Here is a 20,763-nt window from a genome sequence, read left to right on the forward strand (position 1 = left end):
ATCATTCCTACAAAGTTTCAGTTCAATCGGCCTAGCAGAACTTGACTTTAAGTTTGAAATAGTTTTTCAAAATGGCGGCCGTGGCGGCCATATTGGATTTCTGATTGACCCGAAAAATATCAACACTTTGTCAGGACCATGAGTCGATCATTCCTACCAAGTTTCAGTTCAATCGGCCCAGCAGAACTTGACTTTAAGTTTGAAATAGTTTTTCAAAATGGCGGCTGTGGCAGCCATATTGGATTTCTGATTGACCCGTAAAATAACTACACTTGGTCAGGGAAATGTCAGTAACCTTCCCATGAAATATTAATGAAATCCCTCTGCTGTTATTTCAGCTGAAGTTGAAAAGGTAAAATGTTAACGGACAATGCACGACGGACGACGACGGCGGACGAAGACAGATAGCAATAGTTCACTTGAACTAAAGCTCAGGTGACCTAAAAATGCTGGTAATCTAAACAATACAGTCATTGGGAAACACTTTTGTACTGAATAATATTTTCATATTTCATTTAGTAAATCCGAAAAGACTTTTGTGTTGAATAAAAAACAAAATTATTTCCCGATCTTTTAAGTGATATATAAAAATATTATTAATATTTTTATATATCACTTAAAAGATCGGGAAATAATTTTGTATTGAATAATAATTTTATATTTTATTTATACAATTGGGAATGACTCCGCAGTTTGATGATATTGTTATATTTTATGTATACAATTAAACAAGATGTCATTTCAGCTGGTACATGCACAGGTACAAGACCCATATATCATAAAACATTTCTTGCTTTGTAATAACATCCTGTTACAGTGAAAACATTTTGTTAAATTCGTTTTCTTCAGGTTTTCAAACCTTACAACATTTATATGGTCATATAATGATGGTGTCCACAGATGTTCATGGGGCTTTAACAAGGCAACTTTATACGGTGTATCAAAACAATCGTAACATCAAAATCATGGACCCGGAACTACAACACTTCACCGATATCATTCTGACAAGGTTTTTAGATTGTTGGCTGGTTTGTTTTACATGTTTAATGTCCATCAACAGCTAATTACATCACTCAAGGACATGCCGCCATGTGTGTGTGTACGTGTGCCAGAGACAGGATGTGTTGGTGTATTTGCCTTCTTGAACTTGTTATAGCACAGATCTGATGCCGACTTTATAGTGCTATCTCACTGAAATACCATGCTGAAGGCACCATGCAAGCACAGCATTCCGCCTGGTCACATTATACTGACAACGGGTGAACCAGTTTACATTGGGTATGATCATTATATCAGAATTGACCTCGATCTTGAAGCTGTACTGACCTTAACGGTTTGGTTTTCCGGACAGGTTTTTTGCAAACGGCATCACACATGATGATATTTTTGTCTCCTGTACCCGGCGAGTCGTCCAGCCTCACAACCTTTAGGCTACAATAAACATAATAAATAGAATCAAACATACCGCAAAAATCCCTTTTTTTCACCGGATCTTATTGTTTAGTCCCTTATGTCAAACAAAAATAATCCTGGACCTGATAATAGTAAACTCAAAAAGCTATAAAAAGATAAACAAAATAATGAGGAGGCACAGTAGTCAAGTGGTAGGACGCGGGCTCCTGACCGAAGGGTTGCCATTCCGAGTCACGGCACGGCACTATGTTGTATCTTTGAGCAAGATACTTTACTCCGCTTGTTCCAGTCTGCTCAGCTGTAAATGAGTACGTGATTGGGCAGTGCTAGAATTGTTGAATGCTAGCTGTGAGCACCGAAATGGCAGCACTGGCTGTATATGCTCCCCAGGGAGTTGAGAAAGGTAATGGCTGGTTGCAAAGGCCCTATAATAACCACAGATAAGAATTTGTGAACCGCTTTGAGATGACCTACAAACTAGATTGTGATAAAGCGGTTTATATTAGAACCTCAAATTATTATTATTATTATTTAAATAAACTCAGAACATAATGCAACAAAAACAAACTTGCCCTTCTCCTGAGAGATACAAATGTATTTAAACTGAAATTTATTCCTGACATAACGTTGATTTTCAGTGAAGAAAACATCATTTAATGTACAGGTACTTGACACGTAGACCGTAAATCAGCATTCCTTTTACCTTGTATTTGAATCATTACAAAATAATTTTAGAAAATCAATTATATACTCAGGAGATGATAATAAGCTAAATTCTTACGTAATAATAAAGTCCTATACAATATAGGACAAAATCATAGAAAAAGGTACAAACTTGATTTATGCATCAAGCTCTATAGCATGATATACATATATATAAAGCCTTATCTGCAAGCTTTCAGATAATCACCAAGCAGAACTGCATTTTTTAGAGGATGTTGCTTTGCATTGCTGATCAAATATGCGCATTCTTCCTCCGTTTCCCGGTCTGTTAAATGGACCCATTCATCAATAAGAAACAGCTCCCCTTTTCTCAAAAAAATCCTCTATCAATTATATCAGTGATAAAACAATGCAAGATGCAACTCCATTTCACATGAATAACAGAATTTGTCAACATTTGAAAATTCCCGGTTTTCCTTGTTTTGCAGAATACCTTTCCCCATTTGTACCCATGCAGTCGGCTTTGATTTCTAAGACACACTGAGTATATGATAATAAATGTATCAGAAAAGCAACACAATTATTAGGAGGAGAGGTTGAACACTGTAATAAATACAAGTCAGTCAGTGTGGTCAGTCAATGAACCAGTGGAGGAATCAGAGGTGGACACCAAAGTATTCTAGTAGAGAGCTCCACTAAAGGGAGATAAATACAACTAGGTAAGTGAACGTGATAAAGCGTCAACACACAGGATTCCGTAATGGTAAACTCAAGTATATTTCAGATGGCTAGGCCAACCGTCATCAGAACAATTTTATATAATCATTTACAGAGTTTAAGTGCAAATTCCGGTTCTCAATATTACGCCATAGGAAAGGTTTAAATAATCATGCGACATAAAATATACAATGTAGGCCGCAAGGAAATTAAAATTCAGACAAATACTCAAAGTTAGCAGTGGTCGTATGTGATACTGGAATTATCACTGGAGTTAAATATTCCATATATGCTGTAAATCGCAAGTTGTCGTCCCACAGTTGAGAGAGACTCTAATCTTCACATATATAGTATCGGTCAAAGTTTCCTGCTTTTAGATAGTAGAGGGTCTGTTGGTCCTGGGTCTGAATTCAAGTTGCAAAGTTATCAAAAATATTTCAATTAGTTGATCAGTACAGTGGATGTTTTCTTGTAGTCCGCTCTGTTTTGAATAAGTGCTTTTAGTACGGAGGTGAATGTTGACTTTGGATGAAGTTGTGGTGAGAACAATGAATTTGACGTCAGCAATATTGTGATTGTTTAATGTCAAGTGGCAGGACACAGGTTTATATTTGTTAGCGCCTCACATGTCAAAGAAATGCTCATGCATGCACTCAAAGACAGAGTTGACTGCGTGGGTGAATTTGATGGTTCAACCGGCGGGTACGTAGAATCATTTTACCCAAGAACCCAAGAAAGTCTGTCCAAAGTCTAGTGAAGTTGAAAATATCGGTAACAGTCACCTACAGATGATATGTTGAAGAAGTTCTCCTGAACCTTTATCCACAAAATAAAGTTTGATAATAGTTGGACTTTGTCAACACAAAGTCTAAGTTGACAACGTCTAATCATGATGTCATACAGACAGACGCATGAACGGACCAAATGAGGGTAACGACAAACACTTAATTACCCCTCCATTGTGTGGTGACAAACACATAATCACCCCTCCATTGTGTGGTGACAAACACTTAATTACCCTTCATTGTGTGGTGACAAACACTTAATTACCCTCCATTGTGTGGTGACAAACACTTTATAACCCCCTCCATTGTGTGGTGACAAACACTTAATTACCCTCCATTGTGTGGTGACAAACACTTAATAACCCCTCCATTGTGTGGTGACAAACACTTAATTACCCCTCCATTGTGTGGTGACAAACACTTAATTACCCCTCCATTGTGTGGTGACAAACACTTAATTACCCTCCATTGTGTGGTGACAAACACTTAATTACCCTCCATTGTGTGGTGACAAACACTTAATAACCCCTCCATTGTGTGGTGACAAACACTTAATTACCCCTCCATTGTGTGGTGACAAACACTTAATTACCCTCCATTGTATGGTGACAAACACTTAATTGCCCTCCATTGTGTGGTGACAAACACTTAATTACCCTCCATTGTATGGTGACAAACACTTAATTACCCCTCCATTGTGTGGTGACAAACACTTAATTACCCCTCCATTGTGTGGTAACAAACACTTAATTACCCCTCCATTGTGTGGTGACAAACACTTAATTACCCCTCCATTGTGTGGTGATATCACAATAATATCAAACGAGTTGCACACCTACTTACTTACAATATGTTTTTTTCGAAATCACACCGATTTTTGCTTGTTTGGCCTAATGCCATTGTTACCCAAAGTCAATTGGGGAACATGATGATGCATTTTTCCCACAGAAATTGTTTTAAATAACTCTGAAATTAATCATAAAACAGACAAGATTGTTGTATTTGTGAATTTCCTGCTCTCTGATATTTCTGGCATTTACTACTCCATCAATAGTTTCATTATTACGTATCCCAGATATATAGCTGCAATTGTTAACATTTAGTACTTACAAAGACGCTGTAGTCCGCCGATAGACTCCTAGAAACACAACTGTCTGCTATACTCCTCTATATTGGGGGTTGACATATACCGGTAAGCCCCAGTATGAAGGATTGAATCTTGTAAGGCTTCTGTCCGCCAGTATTTGTGAACTTAGATTTTGAAATAACAGTTGTCAAATTATGTTGTAACTGTCAACGTATCTTTTTTTTACAATTTTGTGTTCTACAAATGTTTGAAAAATATTAAGTAACAGAAATGGATTTTCAGTCAATTACATTTTATATATACGCTTCAACGTCATAGGGGGAGGGGACTTATAGATATACGTATTATATATATGTGTGTGTCTACAGATCTGTGTCAGACAGATGCTTTAGGAAACATCTCTGCATGGCTTCCATTTCTTTTCTAAAACAACAGGAAGTCATTAGAAGTGTCTATGGTTTCCAGCTTTTAGCCATTCCCAGAACATATATGTGAATGTTCCAACAAATCTTCTTCAGACAGATCCAGAAACGAATGAATGACACAACACAATCCAAATGAAGAATTTCTTGTTGAGAGTATTCAGATGGAGTTTCCTGTCTGTACACCTACCTGTCTATGACTATACATTAACCTGTTACAATGCCTACCTGTCTGATGATTGTGTAATCAACCAATCAGAACAAGTTGTTGGAATTTTGATACTGATAGTTAAGATTTTACTATTCATTTCTATGGGCTCCAGGCTTAACGCTTAAATACAAAATTTTAAAAGTCTGGAAAATAATAAACAAAATCAAAACAATTACAAGTACATCTTTTTAGACTGTTAAATAAGACATCAAATACTTAGAGTTGCAGCTTGGAAAATTGGAAATTTTACCTCAGGAAATTTGGAAATTTTGCCTGGAAGACTTGAGGGAATATCATTAAACAACACCTGTTCGGGGATTTAGGTCCTGCTTTCAGGAGGTGGATGAAACCTATCTTCTGAAGAAAGTAAAGGTTTTGTTTTGTTTGTGTTTTACGTCCTATTAACAGCTATGGTCATTTAAGGAAGTGCCAGGTTTTGGTGGTGGAGGAAAGCCAGAGTTCCCAGAGAAAAAATACTGACCTACGGCCAGTACCTGGCGCCTGCAGCCCCACATAGGTTTCAAACCTGCGACCCAAAATCAAAGTTCTACATACACACAGGGAGTCAGGATCAGACTCACCACTGAGCGGGTGTCTGGACTAAATGCCGCTGTCAAGCTTTCATTATACCACATAGCTGTGGAATACCAATGTTTCAACTACTTACTAACAGTTAATTATGGCCCTTGATCATGAGGACTCGCAACCAATCAGCCAATCAGCAAGTATTTAAAGTGATTGAAATCCCTACCGTTAATTTGTTCTGGTTAAATACAGTGCCTCTGAGTTATTGAATTGTGTAGTTGTTAACAGTGTTGGCAGTGGTACATGGATCCCTAATGACAATTTATATATAGTTACAGTCTGTGGCAGTGGTACAGGGATCCTTAATGACAATTTATATATAGTCACAGTGTTGGCAGTGGTACTGGGATCCTTAATGACAATTTACATATAGTTACAGTGTCTGGCAGTGGTACTGGGATCCTTAATGACAATTTATATATAGTTACAGTGTTGGCAGTGGTACATGGATCCTTAATGACAATGTATATATAGTTACAGTGTTGCCAGTGGTACTGGGGTCCTTAATGATAATTTATATATAGTTACAGTGTCTGGCAGTGGTACTGGGATCCTTAATGACAATTTATATATATAGTTATAGTGTTGGCAGTGGTACATGGATCCTTAATGACGATTTATATATAGTTACAGTGTTGGCAGTGGCACATGGAACCTTAATGACAATGTATATATAGTTACAGTGTTGCCAGTGGTACTGGGGTCCTTAATGATAATTTATATATAGTTACAGTGTCTGGCAGTGGTACAGGGATCCTTAATGACAATTTATATATAATTACAGTGTTGGCAGTGGTACAGGGATCCTTTAATGACAATTTATATATAGTTACAATGTTGGCAGTGGTACATGGATCCTTAATGACAATTTATTTATAGTTACAGTGTTGGCAATGGTACAGGGATCCTTAATGACAATTTATATTATAGTTACAGTGTTGGCAGTGGTACAGGGATCTTTAATGACAATTTACATATAGTTACAGTCTGTGGCAGTGGTACTGGGATCCTAAATGACAATTTATATATAGTAACAGTGTTGGCAGTGGTACAGGGATCTTTAATGACAATTTATATATAGTTACAGTCTGTGGCAGTGGTACTGGGATCCTAAATGACAATTTATATATAGTAACAGTGTTGGCAGTGGTACATGGATCCTTAATGGGATCCTTAATGACAATTTATATATAGTTACAGTGTTGGCAGTGGTACTGGGATCCTTAATGGTAATTTATATATATTTACAGTGTCTGCCAGTGGTACTGGGATCCTTAATGACAATTTATATATAGTTACAGTGTTGGCGGTGGTACATGGATCCTTAATGACAATTTATTTATAGTTACAGTGTTAGCAGTGGTACAGGGATCCTTAATGACAATTTATATTATAGTTACAGTGTTGGCAGTGGTACAGGCATCCTTAATGACAATTTATATATAATTACAGTGTTGGTAGTGGTACAGGGATCCTTAATGACAATTTATATATAGTAACAGTGTTGGCAGTGGTACAGGGATCTTTAATGACAATTTATTTATAGTTACAGTGTTAGCAGTGGTACATGGATCCTTAATGACGATTTATATATAGTTACAGTGTTGGCAATGGTACAGGGATCCTTAATGACAATTTATTTATAGTTACAGTGTCTGGCAGTGGTACATGGATCCTTAATGACAATTTATTTATAGAAACAGTGTTGGCAGTGGTACAGGGATCCTTAATGACGATTTATATATAGTTACAGTGTCTGGCAGTGGTACTGGGATCCTTAATGACAATTTATATATAGTTAAAGTGTTGGCAGTGGTACAGGGATCCTTAATGACAATATATATATAGTTACAGTGTTGGCAGTGGTACAGGGGTCCTTAATGACGATTTATATATAGTTACAGTGTTGGCAGTGGTACATGGATCCTTAATGACGATTTATATATAGTTGCAGTGTTGGCAGTGGTACATGGATCCTTAATGACGATTTATATATAGTTACAGTGTTGGCAGTGGTACAGGGATCTTTAATGACAATTTATTTATAGTTACAGTGTCTGGCAGTGTTACATGGATCCTTAATGACAATTTATTTATAGTTACAGTTTTGGCAGTGGTACAGGGATCCTTAATGACAATATATATATAGTTACAGTGTTGGCAGTGGTACATGGATCTTTAATGACAATTTATTTATAGTTACAGTGTATGGCAGTGGTACATGGATCCTTAATGACAATTTATATATAGTTACAGTGTTGGCAGTGGTACATGGATCTTTAATGACAATTTATTTATAGTTACAGTGTATGGCAGTGGTACATGGATCCTTAATGACAATTTATTTATAGTTACAGTGTCTGGCAGTGGTACATGGATCCTTAATGACAATTTATATATAATTACAGTGTTGGCAGTGGTACAGGGATCCTTAATGACAATTTATATATAGTTACAATCTGTGGCAGTGGTACTGGGATCCTTAATGACAATGTATATATAGTTACAGTGTTGGCAGTGGAACAGGGATCTTTAATGACAATTTATATATAATTACAGTCTGTGGCAGTGGTACTGGGATCCTTAATGACAATTTATATATAGTAACAGTGTTGGCAGTGGTACATGGATCCTTAATGAAAATTTATTTATAGTTACAGTGTCTGGCAGTGGTACAGGGATCCTTAATGACAATTTATATATAGTTACAGTGTTGGCAGTATTTATATATAGTTACAGTGTTGGCAGTGGTGCAGGGATCCTTAAGGACAATTTATATATATAGTTACAGTGTTGGCAGTGGTACATGGATCCTTAATGAAAATTTATTTATAGTTACAGTGTCTGGCAGTGGTACATGGATCCTTAATGACAATTTATATATAATTACAGTGTTGGCAGTGGTAAAGGGATCTTTAATGACAATTTATATATAGTTACAGTCTGTGGCAGTGGTACAGGGATCCTTAAGGACAATTTATATATAGTTACAGTGTTGGCAGTATTTATATATAGTTACAGTGTTGGCAGTGGTACAGGGATCCTTAAGGACAATTTATATATAGTTACAGTGTTGGCAGTATTTATATATAGTTACAGTGTTGGCAGTGGTAATGGGATCCTTAATGACGATTTATATATAGTTACCGTGTTTGCAGTGGTACAGGGATCCTTAATGACAATTTATATTATAGTTGCAGTGTTGGCAGTGGTACAGGCATCCTTAATGACAATTTATATGTAGTTACAATCTGTGGCAGTGGTACTGGGATCTTTAATGACAATGTATATATAGTTACAGTGTTGGCAGTGGAACAGGGATCTTTAATGACAATTTATATATAATTACAGTCTGTGGCAGTGGTACTGGGATCCTTAATGACAATTTATATATAGTTACAGTGTTGGCAGTATTTATATATAGTTACAGTGTTGGCAGTGGTGCAGGGATCCTTAAGGACAATTTATATATATAGTTACAGTGATGGCAGTGGTACAGGGATCCTTAATGACAATGTATATATATAGTTACAGTGTTGGCAGTGGTACAGGGATCTTTAATGACAATTTATATATAGTTACAGTGTCTGGCAATGGTACAGGGATCCTTAATGACAATTTATATATAGTTACAGTGTTGGCAGTGGTACAGGGATCCTTAAGGACAATTTATATATATAGTTACAGTGTTGGCAGTGGTACAGGGATCCTTAATGACAATGTATATATATAGTTACAGTGTTGGCATTGGTACAGGCATCCTTAATGACAATTTATATATAATTACAGTGTTGGCAGTGGTACTGGGATCCTTAACTACAATTTATATATAGTTACAGTGTTGGCATTGGTACAGGCATCCTTAATGACAATTTATATATAATTACAGTCTGTGGCAGTGGTACTGGGATCCTTAACTACAATTTATATATAGTTACAGTGTTGGCATTGGTACAGGCATCCTTAATGACAATTTATATATATAGTTACAGTGTTGGCATTGGTACAGGCATCCTTAATGACAATTTATATATATAGTTACAGTGTTGGCAGTATTTATATATAGTTACAGTGTTGGCAGTGGTACTGGGATCCTTAACTACAATTTATATTATAGTTACAGTGTCTGGCAGTGGTACAGGGATCCTTAACTACAATTTATATATAGTTACAGTCTGTGGCAGTGGAAGGGATATCCTTAACTAAATTACCTTTAGTCAACAAAGTGATGTTTTCACATTTTCTATTCTACTTACAGTTATAATTTATTCAGTAGTCTATATAATATTTTATTTTTAAAAACTTGATACAAATGTACAGTAAAAATATTGTCAGGAGAATTGATAGTTTGCACCACATAACATTGAACAAAATGTTCATATGGATGGGGTACAGGGGTGTTCATTGGGATAAATGAGAGAGTATACAGGGGTGTTCATTGGGGTGAATATGGAAGTACACAGGGGTGTTCATTTGGATAAAATGTGAGGGTACACAGAGATGTTTATTGGGATATATGTAGATTGGTATGAATGTGAATGGGGTACACAAGGGTGTTTATTTGAATGAATATGGGGGTACACAGGGGTGTTAATTGGGATAAATGTGGATTGGTACAAATGTGAATAGGGTACACAAGGGTGTTTATTGGGATGAATGGGGGTACACAGGGGTGTTTATTGGGATGAATGCAGGGAACACAGGGGTGTTCATTGGTATGAATGTGGATTGGTATGAATGTGAATGGAGTACACAAGGGTGTTTATTGGGATGAATGTGGGGTAACACAGGGGTGTTCATTGGGGTGAATGTGGGAGTTCACAGGGGTGTTCATTGGGATTAATGTGGGGGTTCACAGAGGTGTTCATTGGTATGAATGTGGGATACACAGGGGTGTTTATTGGGATGAATGGGGGTACACAGGGGTGTTTATTGGGATGAATGCAGGGAACACAGGGGTGTTCATTGGTATGAATGTGGATTGGTATGAATGTGAATGGAGTACACAAGGGTGTTTATTGGGATGAATGTGGGGTAACACAGGGGTGTTCATTGGGGTGAATGTGGTGGGGTAACACAGGGGTGTTCATTGGGGTGAATGTGGGAGTTCACAGGGGTGTTCATTGGGATTAACGTGGGGGTTCACAGAGGTGTTCATTGGTATGAATGTGGGGTACACAGGGGTGTTTATTGGGATGAATGGGGGTACACAGGGGTGTTTATTGGGATGAATGCAGGGAACACAGGGGTGTTCATTGGTATGAATGTTGATTGGTATGAATGTGAATGGGGAACACAATGGTGTTTATTGGGATGAATGTTGGGTTACACAGGGGTATTCATTGGGGTGAATGTGGGAGTTCACAGGGGTGTTCATTAGGATTGACGTGGGAGTTCACAGAGGTGTTCATTGGTATGAATGTGGATGGGTTACACAAGGGTGTTCATTAGGATGAATGTTGGGGTACACAGGGATATTCATTCTGATGAATTTGGGGGTACACAGGAGTTTTCATTGGAATTAATGTGGAAGATCACAGAGGTGTTCATTGGTATGAATGTGGATGGGGTACACAGTGATGTTTATGCAGATGAATGTGGATGGGGTATTCAGGGGTGTTCAATGGGATGAATGTTGGGGTACACAGGGTTGTTCATTGAGATGAATTTGGGGGTACACAGGAGTGTTCATTGGGATTAATGTGGGAGTTCACAGAGGTGTTCATTGGTATGAATGTGGATGGGTTACACAAGGGTGTTCATTAGGATGAATGTTGGGGTACACAGGGGTGTTCATTAGGATCAATGTGGGGGTACACAGGGGTGTTCATTAGGATCAATGTGGGGGTACACAGAGGTGTTCACTGGAATTAATGTGGGGTACACAAGAGTGTTCATTAAGATAAATACTGTATCACATAAGGGTGATCATCAGGATTAGTGAGAGGTTACACAGGGGTGTTCATTGGGATGAATGTGGGGTTACATGAAGGTGTTCATTAAGATTAATACAGGAGTACACAAGGGTGTTCATTGGGATGAATGTTGGGGTACACAAGGGTGTTCATTGGGATGAATGTTGGGGTACATAAGGGTGTTCATTGGGATGAATACTGGAGTACACAAGGGTTTTTATTGGGATGAATATGGGGTTACATAGAGGTGTTCAATAAGATGAATACAGGAGTACACAAGGGTGTTTATTGGGATGAATGTTGGGGTACACAAGGGTGTTCATTGGGATGAATGGAGGAGTACACAGGGGATGAGGAGGAGGGTGAAGTACAGTATACAGGGCCATTCATTAGGATGCGGGTTGAATACAGTACACAGGGCCATTCATTAGGATGAGGGTGGAGTACAGAACACAGTAGCATTCATTAGGATGAGGGTGGAGTACAGTACACAGGGGCATTCATTAGGATGAGGGTGGGTGAACTAATCAGGGGTGCTCATTGGAATAGGAGTGGAGAAAAGTACACAGGGGCATTTATTAGGTTGAGGGTTTTTGAAATATGCACGGGTGTTCATTTGGATGGTAACCAATTATTTATCAGTTCATTTGGATGGTAACCAATGATTTATCATAAAATTTCAACCGATCCCAACACTGGTTAATGATTTGGATATATATTTTGAAACAATTAGGTACGGTAGTTTGGGGTGATTTGTTGTCTATATATATATATATATTCATCAAACATTGGGATGAAGCTTAAGGTGTATCATACAGGGACATTATTGGAAAGGGGTCACTCAGCTCATTCTGAAAGGATTGGGTACTCAAGGTATTGGTCTTATTAACTGTGATAGAGGAGGGTAGCCGAAGATGCTCATTCTGCAAGGGGTTTGGTACACAACTAAGGGATTATTCTTGTTCACTGTGATAGGGTGGGAGGTAGTACCTTGAGATGCTTGTTTTGACAGGGGTTGCCTCGTGTTGTTCAGGGGTTACACAAAAACACTCATCCCAATAAGGGTTTTGTTCACAAGGAGTTCAAAGGAATCTGAGTACACAGGATTGATTTTTTAATAGAGGGGTCTACACAGGAGTATTTATTTTTATTAGATGTCAGTTCACATGAAAGTTTATTGTAGATCAGGCATACATTGTAAAAGGGTATTCTTTGGTAGAGTGATGGTAAACATGTACCTGGATATCTAATGGAATATCTACTGAGATTGGGAGATGTACACATGGCATTCAACGAAATATTGACGTGGAGAAAATACAGATGGGGCGAGCTAGTACTAATATTATACCTGGCCTCCGCATTGCAACGCAATGTACAATAAAACTTGTGTCATCTTCAGAAACTATGTTATCGCAGCCAGGATGGGGGTAGAAATTATTTGAATGGCAATAGGGGGAGCATTCATGGGACATTATAAGTCATCGCATGTAGCTTTCGTTACTTTTTGTATACATTATATATATATATATGGTTCGGTGACTACCTGCTTAGAAACATGTAAATCTGATACAAGACAAATGACAAAACACTAACTGTTTCTGAATACTAACACTTTGAAAACCACCATGACAATGGAATTTGTTAGACAGGTAAGCTGTACAGGTAATTACTTATGAATTATGTGTCATAATGAACCAATCAATGTTGTCACACTCCTGTGAGTTTTAGGAAGTACTTTGAATGATGTAAGTGCAGTGGAGCAGAAATTTACGAAAAAAACACACACCTATACTTTTGATACATTGTTAATCTGTATAAAATCGATGTTATGATACATAAACTAATGAGGTGAATGAATTATAGTATAGTATTTAGTATCTACTGTTACGTACTGTCATAACATCAACTGGACGAAAGCTACCGACATATATATTGTCAACAATCCTTTCTACCGATCAGAATCAGACAGTGTACACATGGACAACACCTGTGCCTAATGAGAAAGTTCAAAGGGTAAAAACGAATTACTTTACCTTCTGGTCGGCATGGTTTGACTCTCGAAGTAGTACAAGTCCACAAACTCAGATAAAATGCATTTTCGATAGGTTCATTTTCCCTCTAATCAACTAGGTCAACCAACTTTGACATTTTCTGTGTACAGGTGTCTCGATCAGCAAAATGTTTAGTTGAGCTGATAGCAAGCGGACCTGCATGGTCATCGTGACAGCTGAAAGTTTGCAAGAGATAAGGAAGTTGTTTTCTAGTTTGTTTAAATGTAAAAACCAATTTATTCATCCTATTGTTTTTGTTACTCTGTTTACAACTATAATTAAGCGTCATAATGACGGAGAAAACAACACTACCCGGATGTTTTCACCTGTGTGATGTGTATTAGGTTATCTCCCCTAAAAAAACCTGTGTCAAGCAGCTGCACTAAAGAACTACATTAAAGTTGCCTTGCTCGTCATTTTCCCCCTTTTTTCAATCTCGGTGTTTACATTTTCTGGGGGGTTCTGATTTATGATTCACATTTGAAAGACAAATCTTAATGTACTTTAAATTAACGTTATACACTCCGGGCATAGAACTTTAAGCAGCCAAGTTATAACACATCATGTGTATACGTAGGACCACAACGTAACATAAACACATCTTCATGCTTGTTGATAACAGAGTTGATTTATTGGCAAAATAAATATTTAAAACATGTTACACGTGATTTATTCATCTCTTCATGACGTAAATGTAGTTACATGTTAGCTATGTATATATAACGACTAGGAAATTGTGGAATCTCAAACAAACGCAATCAACCAAACTTTTAGTAATTTCAACTGTTGACTGTTCAGCGTAAATGACTTGTAATACAGACTTTGAGAGAAATTCAAATAAAATTGATTTTATCTCTGATTTATGCCATACACTTAAAACTATATAATAACATAACCAATGTCCACAGAAAACAATGTAAAAAATATTTGTAAGAAATTTTAAAACAAAGAGCTTTTCCCACTGCGCCCCTTTTATCAGTCCGTTTTTATGTATACATTGTTGCAAATGGGCACAGTACAAACATTTCAGGGCATCTTAATTTTGTTCGATAATCCAATAACCACAGATGTTGCTGTATACGGAGATATATATTGCTACGGTCGTTAATACTTGTTTTTAAAATCAAACTTGAATGTGTTTAAAAAAATGATAATGACACAAGATATTTTTTTCTTGATTGATTGAATACGAATAGGTGAAAAGGGTGAAAGTAAGAACCGGGAGAATCCGATGCTAAAAGTAGAAGGTAGGAGAAGCGACTAAATGGAAGACTCAAAGCTCCGACAAAGTAATATTATCGGAATTGTTGCACAGACATAGGACTGGGTATGATCACAAGAGTCAACTGAAATGTGCAAAGGGTGAAATAGAAAAGAAACGGTACAAGGCAATAAGATCAATGGAAAAGGAAGATCATGGACAGTTGGAATGAGGAAGCAAGGTAGCTGGATGAACTGAGAGGGAGCCAGAAAACTGACCCTGAGAAAGAGCAACATCTAGTCATCGTGGAAACATCGAGGATTAATAGAATCTATCGCTACTCAGGTTGTGTAAGATAGAGAAATCTCAACCCGAGGACTAAGATTTTTTGTCCAGAACGAGGCTTGCCGAGTTCTGGACAAAAATCTTAGTCCGAGGGTTGAGATTTCTCTATCTTACACAACCAGTAGCGATTGATTATTTTTCTCCCATAACTAACAGTATTTTAATGTGAAATAAAGGTAAACATGGACCCCCCCCCCCAATCTTTTTTGATACACTACCTGTGTATGTGTATGCACCCACCCACCCCAACTTTTTTTTGTTACGCTACCTGTGTATGTGTATGCACCCACCCACCCCAACTTTTTTTTTGTTACGCTACCTGTGTATGTGTATGCACCCACCCACCCCAACATTTTTTTTGTTACACTACCTGTGTATGTGTATGTCCCCCTCCCCACAATTGTTAAGAATAGTACAAATTACTATTAAAGCCTTTATTGTTATCTATAAATAAAGACAAAACTATTACTGAGAAAATAATTCCAATTTTATTGCATGTGTAAGGAACAAACAGAACAATCTCTAACTGGCAATTCGGTCATCAATACTAACACAATCACTCCTGTATGCTGGAGGCAGAGAAATCCTTAACACAGTGGTAAGATTTTCCGCTCAACTTCAAAAGAAATTTCTCCAGGGTCTCCTTTACGGAATGTTGTGATTTTGATTTTTTTCCCCACACTTATCTTCAGTCTAAAGTAACAGGCGTTAACACACAATCTTAGTTCTCGAGTACAGCGTTTGTACTCTCACTTCACCGAGAAAACAAGGAAGATGTCTGGCAGTAAAGGGAGACAATTCTCTCTGGAGTCCACAGTTACTACCACCACTATCAGAATATCAGACATTTTGATTGCAATACAGTGAAACCTGTCTATACCAACATCAAGGGATACAGAATCGTTTTGTCAGAAAAGCATTGTGTCATAAAAGTTCAGGTTAAAACATGGATAAATAAGTCTTTTGTAAATATATGCTGGATATGAGTCAGGTTTCACTGTAAGAAGACATACAATCATGTCCGATAACACATAACTTTAACATTAGGCAGGTGTATGTAAATTTCACTGAACATCCTATCTGTTCAGATTTGTTTTTATACCAAAGACAAAAACAGATTTATACTCCATAACAACTCGTTGCAAGAATGAACATCTGATTTAGCAGAGCAAAAACTGAATGTAATTTTTAAAAATCTTAATTAAAAGTCTGTTTCCAACTCTTCATTTATATCTAGGAAATATGCAAGACATCTTGTAATGTAATTACTATGTAATGTGATTAAAAAATATCACCTATGTAACAGAAGGGTTCTGGTGAAATACTTTCCCAGGTATCATTAACAAATAGAAATGTTATTTACAAGGACAGATATCAAGGCAACAATACATAGTGACATTTTCATATTCGAATCACCATTAAGCCATAAAATATTGACTAGGTCAGTTGACAATGAACATATATGGAAGACATACGTATGGACCATACTACAAACATGAACAGTTTCCAGTCAGATAATTCATACTCCTAACATGTTTTTTAAACTGTCCGTATTATTTACCCCATTAAATTGACAATAATGCCTACATACAGGAGGTCGTGTAAATTTACAATAACGTGGCTGCGAGTAAATGTGCAAAATTCACACCCAGCAAAACTACCTTTTTTACAGTCAATATCAAATTTTGTGTGACATTTTCATTTAATAGTCAGACTGGCTTTGATTGTACTACCCTACCGTATTTGCCATAAATAGTGCCCTTCCCCCTTTTTAAGGATAAATCGTAATTCTACCAACCCCTTCCCCATCCCTGACCTTCCCATGCCTGGTCAATTATTTACAGTACATGTACTTACACTTTTTAAACAGAGATTTATGTCTGGTGATTATGGCTAAGATTATGGCTCAACTTTCCCTGAAGAGGATAAAACATTTGATATCCAAACCTCCAGCCACACTGGGATGTTTATAATGTCTTTCTGTTATACTGGTACTTAAGCAACATTTCAAAAATGCACAGCTTTTTCTATCATAATTCACATTTTATAATCCAAATAAATCTTCCATTTAACCCAAATATGTTAGCACCCTGGGCACAAATTAGAGCAAATATGGTAATTTGTATGTACAATTCTCTACATTGTTCAATTAATCACCCGCAGGCAAACAGGAGAGAAGAATATATTATCTTCTATAATAAGTTAATAAAAATATTATTTTAAAAAGTTTAAACAAACTATTATTTTACCTTTTTAAAATTATATTTTATTTGCCCATGGCAGGTGATAATAAATATACATACACATATATTGCACTTTATCCAACAGAGGTGGGGGAAAGACAGGAACACACACATTCTTAGAAACATTTACATTCGGTCATCACACAATAAAACACAAGACAAACAGTCATTGAGATAGACAGAACGTAACACACCAACAGAAAGAGAAACAGGCTTGTCGTGGAGATGGAAGAGACACACGAGGAGAGAGAGAGAAATATGAGATTACTTTGAAACACATAACCACTTTAACTATACATATATACTTACTGTATGCTTAGCTAAGTCTCCCTATGGTTTGAAGGGAGACTCGTGACTAACAAATCAACCGGTTTTCTTTATCTTGCTTTTTGCACGTATTCAATTATTTGTAGCAAAGAACAGCTGATAGTGACGGTGGCCCATGGTATTCTGAACTAATAGTTGTCAAACATGGGTTATTCCATGTATTTCTTTGATATTTTTACATTTTAATATTTTGTCACAAGGTTTCTGATTTTTTAATTTTCATTTCAAAGTTGGCACTCTTGGTTTATAGATTTCAATCAAGAAGTTGACACAAATGACAAAAACATAAGCAATACAATATTTTCCAACAAAAACATGGCACTAAAAACAATTACTGTAAACTTATATACCTAGCATTTAAGTTCACTCATATTTCTGTAACAATTTTCCAGCAGCATGCATTTATGGTTTAACGCTAAAATTACCACTAGTATGCAGACTACAGTAACTTTATATTTAGACATACATGTGCTTCATCGATGTCTAAACATCACATTTGAAGCAGAGGTCCCTTCAGTTACCAAAGGTCACTAAGAGGTCACCAACAACTACAATGCAAGTTACACAGTTGTATCTTGACTGTAGCAAATACACTTCAATGATATAATTTATCTGGTAAATTGTTCAACCCCCTCAGACAACCCATCAAAATACCTGAATTCAAAATTTCCAGATCTAACACAGTAAACACTATGGGAGTGATGTTTGTCTCAACAACCTATAGATCGCCGACAACCTGTTGGTTTTCAAATATTGTGTAGGGTTATCTTCCATTCAGTCTGGACAAAAAACCTACAGTGACCGTAAAAGTCATTTTTTATGAATTGTAGGGCAACCTGGAGAAACTATAATTATTGTGCTGCAGTTATCTGGAGCCAATACCATGAATTACTTCACACTTGACAGCCCGACACGGAGATACAAGATGGACGACAGCGTATGTGTACCACCGAGAGCAACAGCAGACTGATATTGTAACGTAGCTTAGTTGTAATTTTATACAGCATTTTTTTTGTGACACTATTTTATACGTAGCATCTCCCAAAAATATTGCAATATTTCATTATACAATGTTCTTCAATGTTACCAGGTACATCATATCAAATGTGTCTATTGTTTTTTTCAAAAACTAATGAGTCCTATTACTAAGAGATATAGTGGATATCTCGGTTCAGGATTTATAGCTGCGGTTCTGACGCTATTCAAACAAATTATTCATCAAAAAATGGGTTTGGATGAGAGATTTTGGGAAGGTTCATCACTACAACTACTATTCAAGCAAAATGGCAGTTTATAATTTTCATTTCGGAAGACTATTTCCCATGATGCTTTGGAGGTCTTAAAATCATCCATTACGAAAAACGTACATTCATATCAAATAGGATAAAATAGATCTTTAAAGAAAATATCACATTTTTATACCATTGAGTTCCTTTGAAAATCATGTCCTCCTTTTCTTCAGCACATTCCTCTGGTAACAGCACAAACACACTTACACACATTGAGCAATGGTAATCCAGTGTCAAGTCACATGATCATCACATGACACTGATCACATGATTCATCACATGACACACATCACTTGATCAATGATAAATTAATGAAATTTAATGAAATTACATGAGCAGTCTCAAACTGTCGTCTTTACTTCCATACAGAACCACAAACGCACACCTGAAACAGAAGGAACACACAAGTCAGATATCATCATTTTCGTTTAAAGAGAAATCAACAGTATTAATTATGGTGCATGTTAACTGAGACGTTGAACAACAAATGATACTAAACACCAAGATCCATTGTAAAATTGGAGATTGAGATGACAGTGGAGTACACAGAGGAGTTCTCATATCATAAGCAACATAAAAGTTAAGTCAGTATTAGTTTTTAATTGAAAGCCTACAAGTAATACAATGCTGCAATCCTTTAAATAACGTTTCATCTGCTGTATCTAAATTTAGTTTCAGTATACTCAGCAGAATGTTTGCTAGTTGCATGTACTCACTTTTTCTCAAACTTGAGTTGATACAATTGGTCCGTTATTTTGCTGAGGTATTTCCTGTGTCTTTGTAACCTGTGAACAAGGATTACAGTGTGAGATCAGGGATGCTTTCTAATCCAGGGTTACAGTGTGAGATCAGGTATGCTTTCTAATCCAGGATTACAGTGTGAGATCAGGGATGCTTTCTAACCCATGATTACAGTGTGAGATTAGGAATGCTTTCTTACCCATGATTACAGTGTGAGATCAGGCATGCTTTCTAACCCAGGATTACAGTGTGAGATGAGGGATGCTTTCTAACCCAGGATTACAGTGTGAGATCAGGGTTGCTTGCTAACCCAGGATTACAGTGTGAGATCAGGGATGCCTTCTAACCCAGGATTACAGTGTGAGATCAGGGATGCTTCCTAACCCATGATTACAGTGTGAGATGAGGAATGCTTTCTTACCCATGATTACAGTGTGAGATCAGGGATGCTTTCTAACCCATGATTACAGTGTGAGATGAGGGATGCTTTCTTACCCATGATTACAGTGTGAGATCAGGCATGCTTTCTAACCCAGGATTACAGTGTGAGATGAGGGATGCTTTCTAACCCAGGATTACAGTGTGAGATGAGGGATGCTTTCTAATCCAGGATTACAGTGTGAGATCAGGGATGCTTTCTAATCCAGGATTACAGTGTGAGATCAGGGATGCTTTCTTACTCAAGATTACAGTGTGAGATCAGGGATGCTTTCTTACTCAAGATTACAGTGTGAGATCAGGGATGCTTTCTTACCCAGGATTACAGTG

At 37.0% G+C, this 20,763-nt stretch overlaps 2 protein-coding genes across 2 annotated transcripts in view; both read right to left on the reverse strand.

Annotated features, from left to right (window-relative positions):
* The window catches only part of LOC110447929 (hypoxia-inducible factor 1-alpha-like), a 121,339-nt gene extending 107,220 nt beyond the window's left edge, over nucleotides 1-14,119 (reverse strand). Inside the window, exons 1-2 of the mRNA XM_021493920.1 lie at nucleotides 13,832-14,119; nucleotides 1,327-1,431 (exon numbers count right to left, since the gene is read on the reverse strand). Of these exons, the coding sequence (XP_021349595.1) occupies nucleotides 1,327-1,431; nucleotides 13,832-13,845 (119 nt within the window). The 5' untranslated portion in view covers nucleotides 13,846-14,119. The remainder of the gene's footprint in view (nucleotides 1-1,326; nucleotides 1,432-13,831) is intronic.
* Nucleotides 14,120-15,864: 1,745 nt separating this feature from the next.
* Nucleotides 15,865-20,763, reverse strand: part of LOC110447911 (eIF-2-alpha kinase GCN2-like) — a 52,111-nt gene continuing 47,212 nt past the window's right edge. Inside the window, exons 39-40 of the mRNA XM_021493895.1 lie at nucleotides 19,971-20,039; nucleotides 15,865-19,639 (exon numbers count right to left, since the gene is read on the reverse strand). Coding sequence (XP_021349570.1) covers nucleotides 19,582-19,639; nucleotides 19,971-20,039 — 127 coding nt within the window. The 3' untranslated portion in view covers nucleotides 15,865-19,581. The remainder of the gene's footprint in view (nucleotides 19,640-19,970; nucleotides 20,040-20,763) is intronic.

This window comes from Mizuhopecten yessoensis, unplaced genomic scaffold (genome assembly GCF_002113885.1).
Source record: "Mizuhopecten yessoensis strain PY_sf001 unplaced genomic scaffold, ASM211388v2 scaffold3667, whole genome shotgun sequence".
NCBI lineage: Eukaryota > Metazoa > Mollusca > Bivalvia > Pectinida > Pectinidae > Mizuhopecten > Mizuhopecten yessoensis.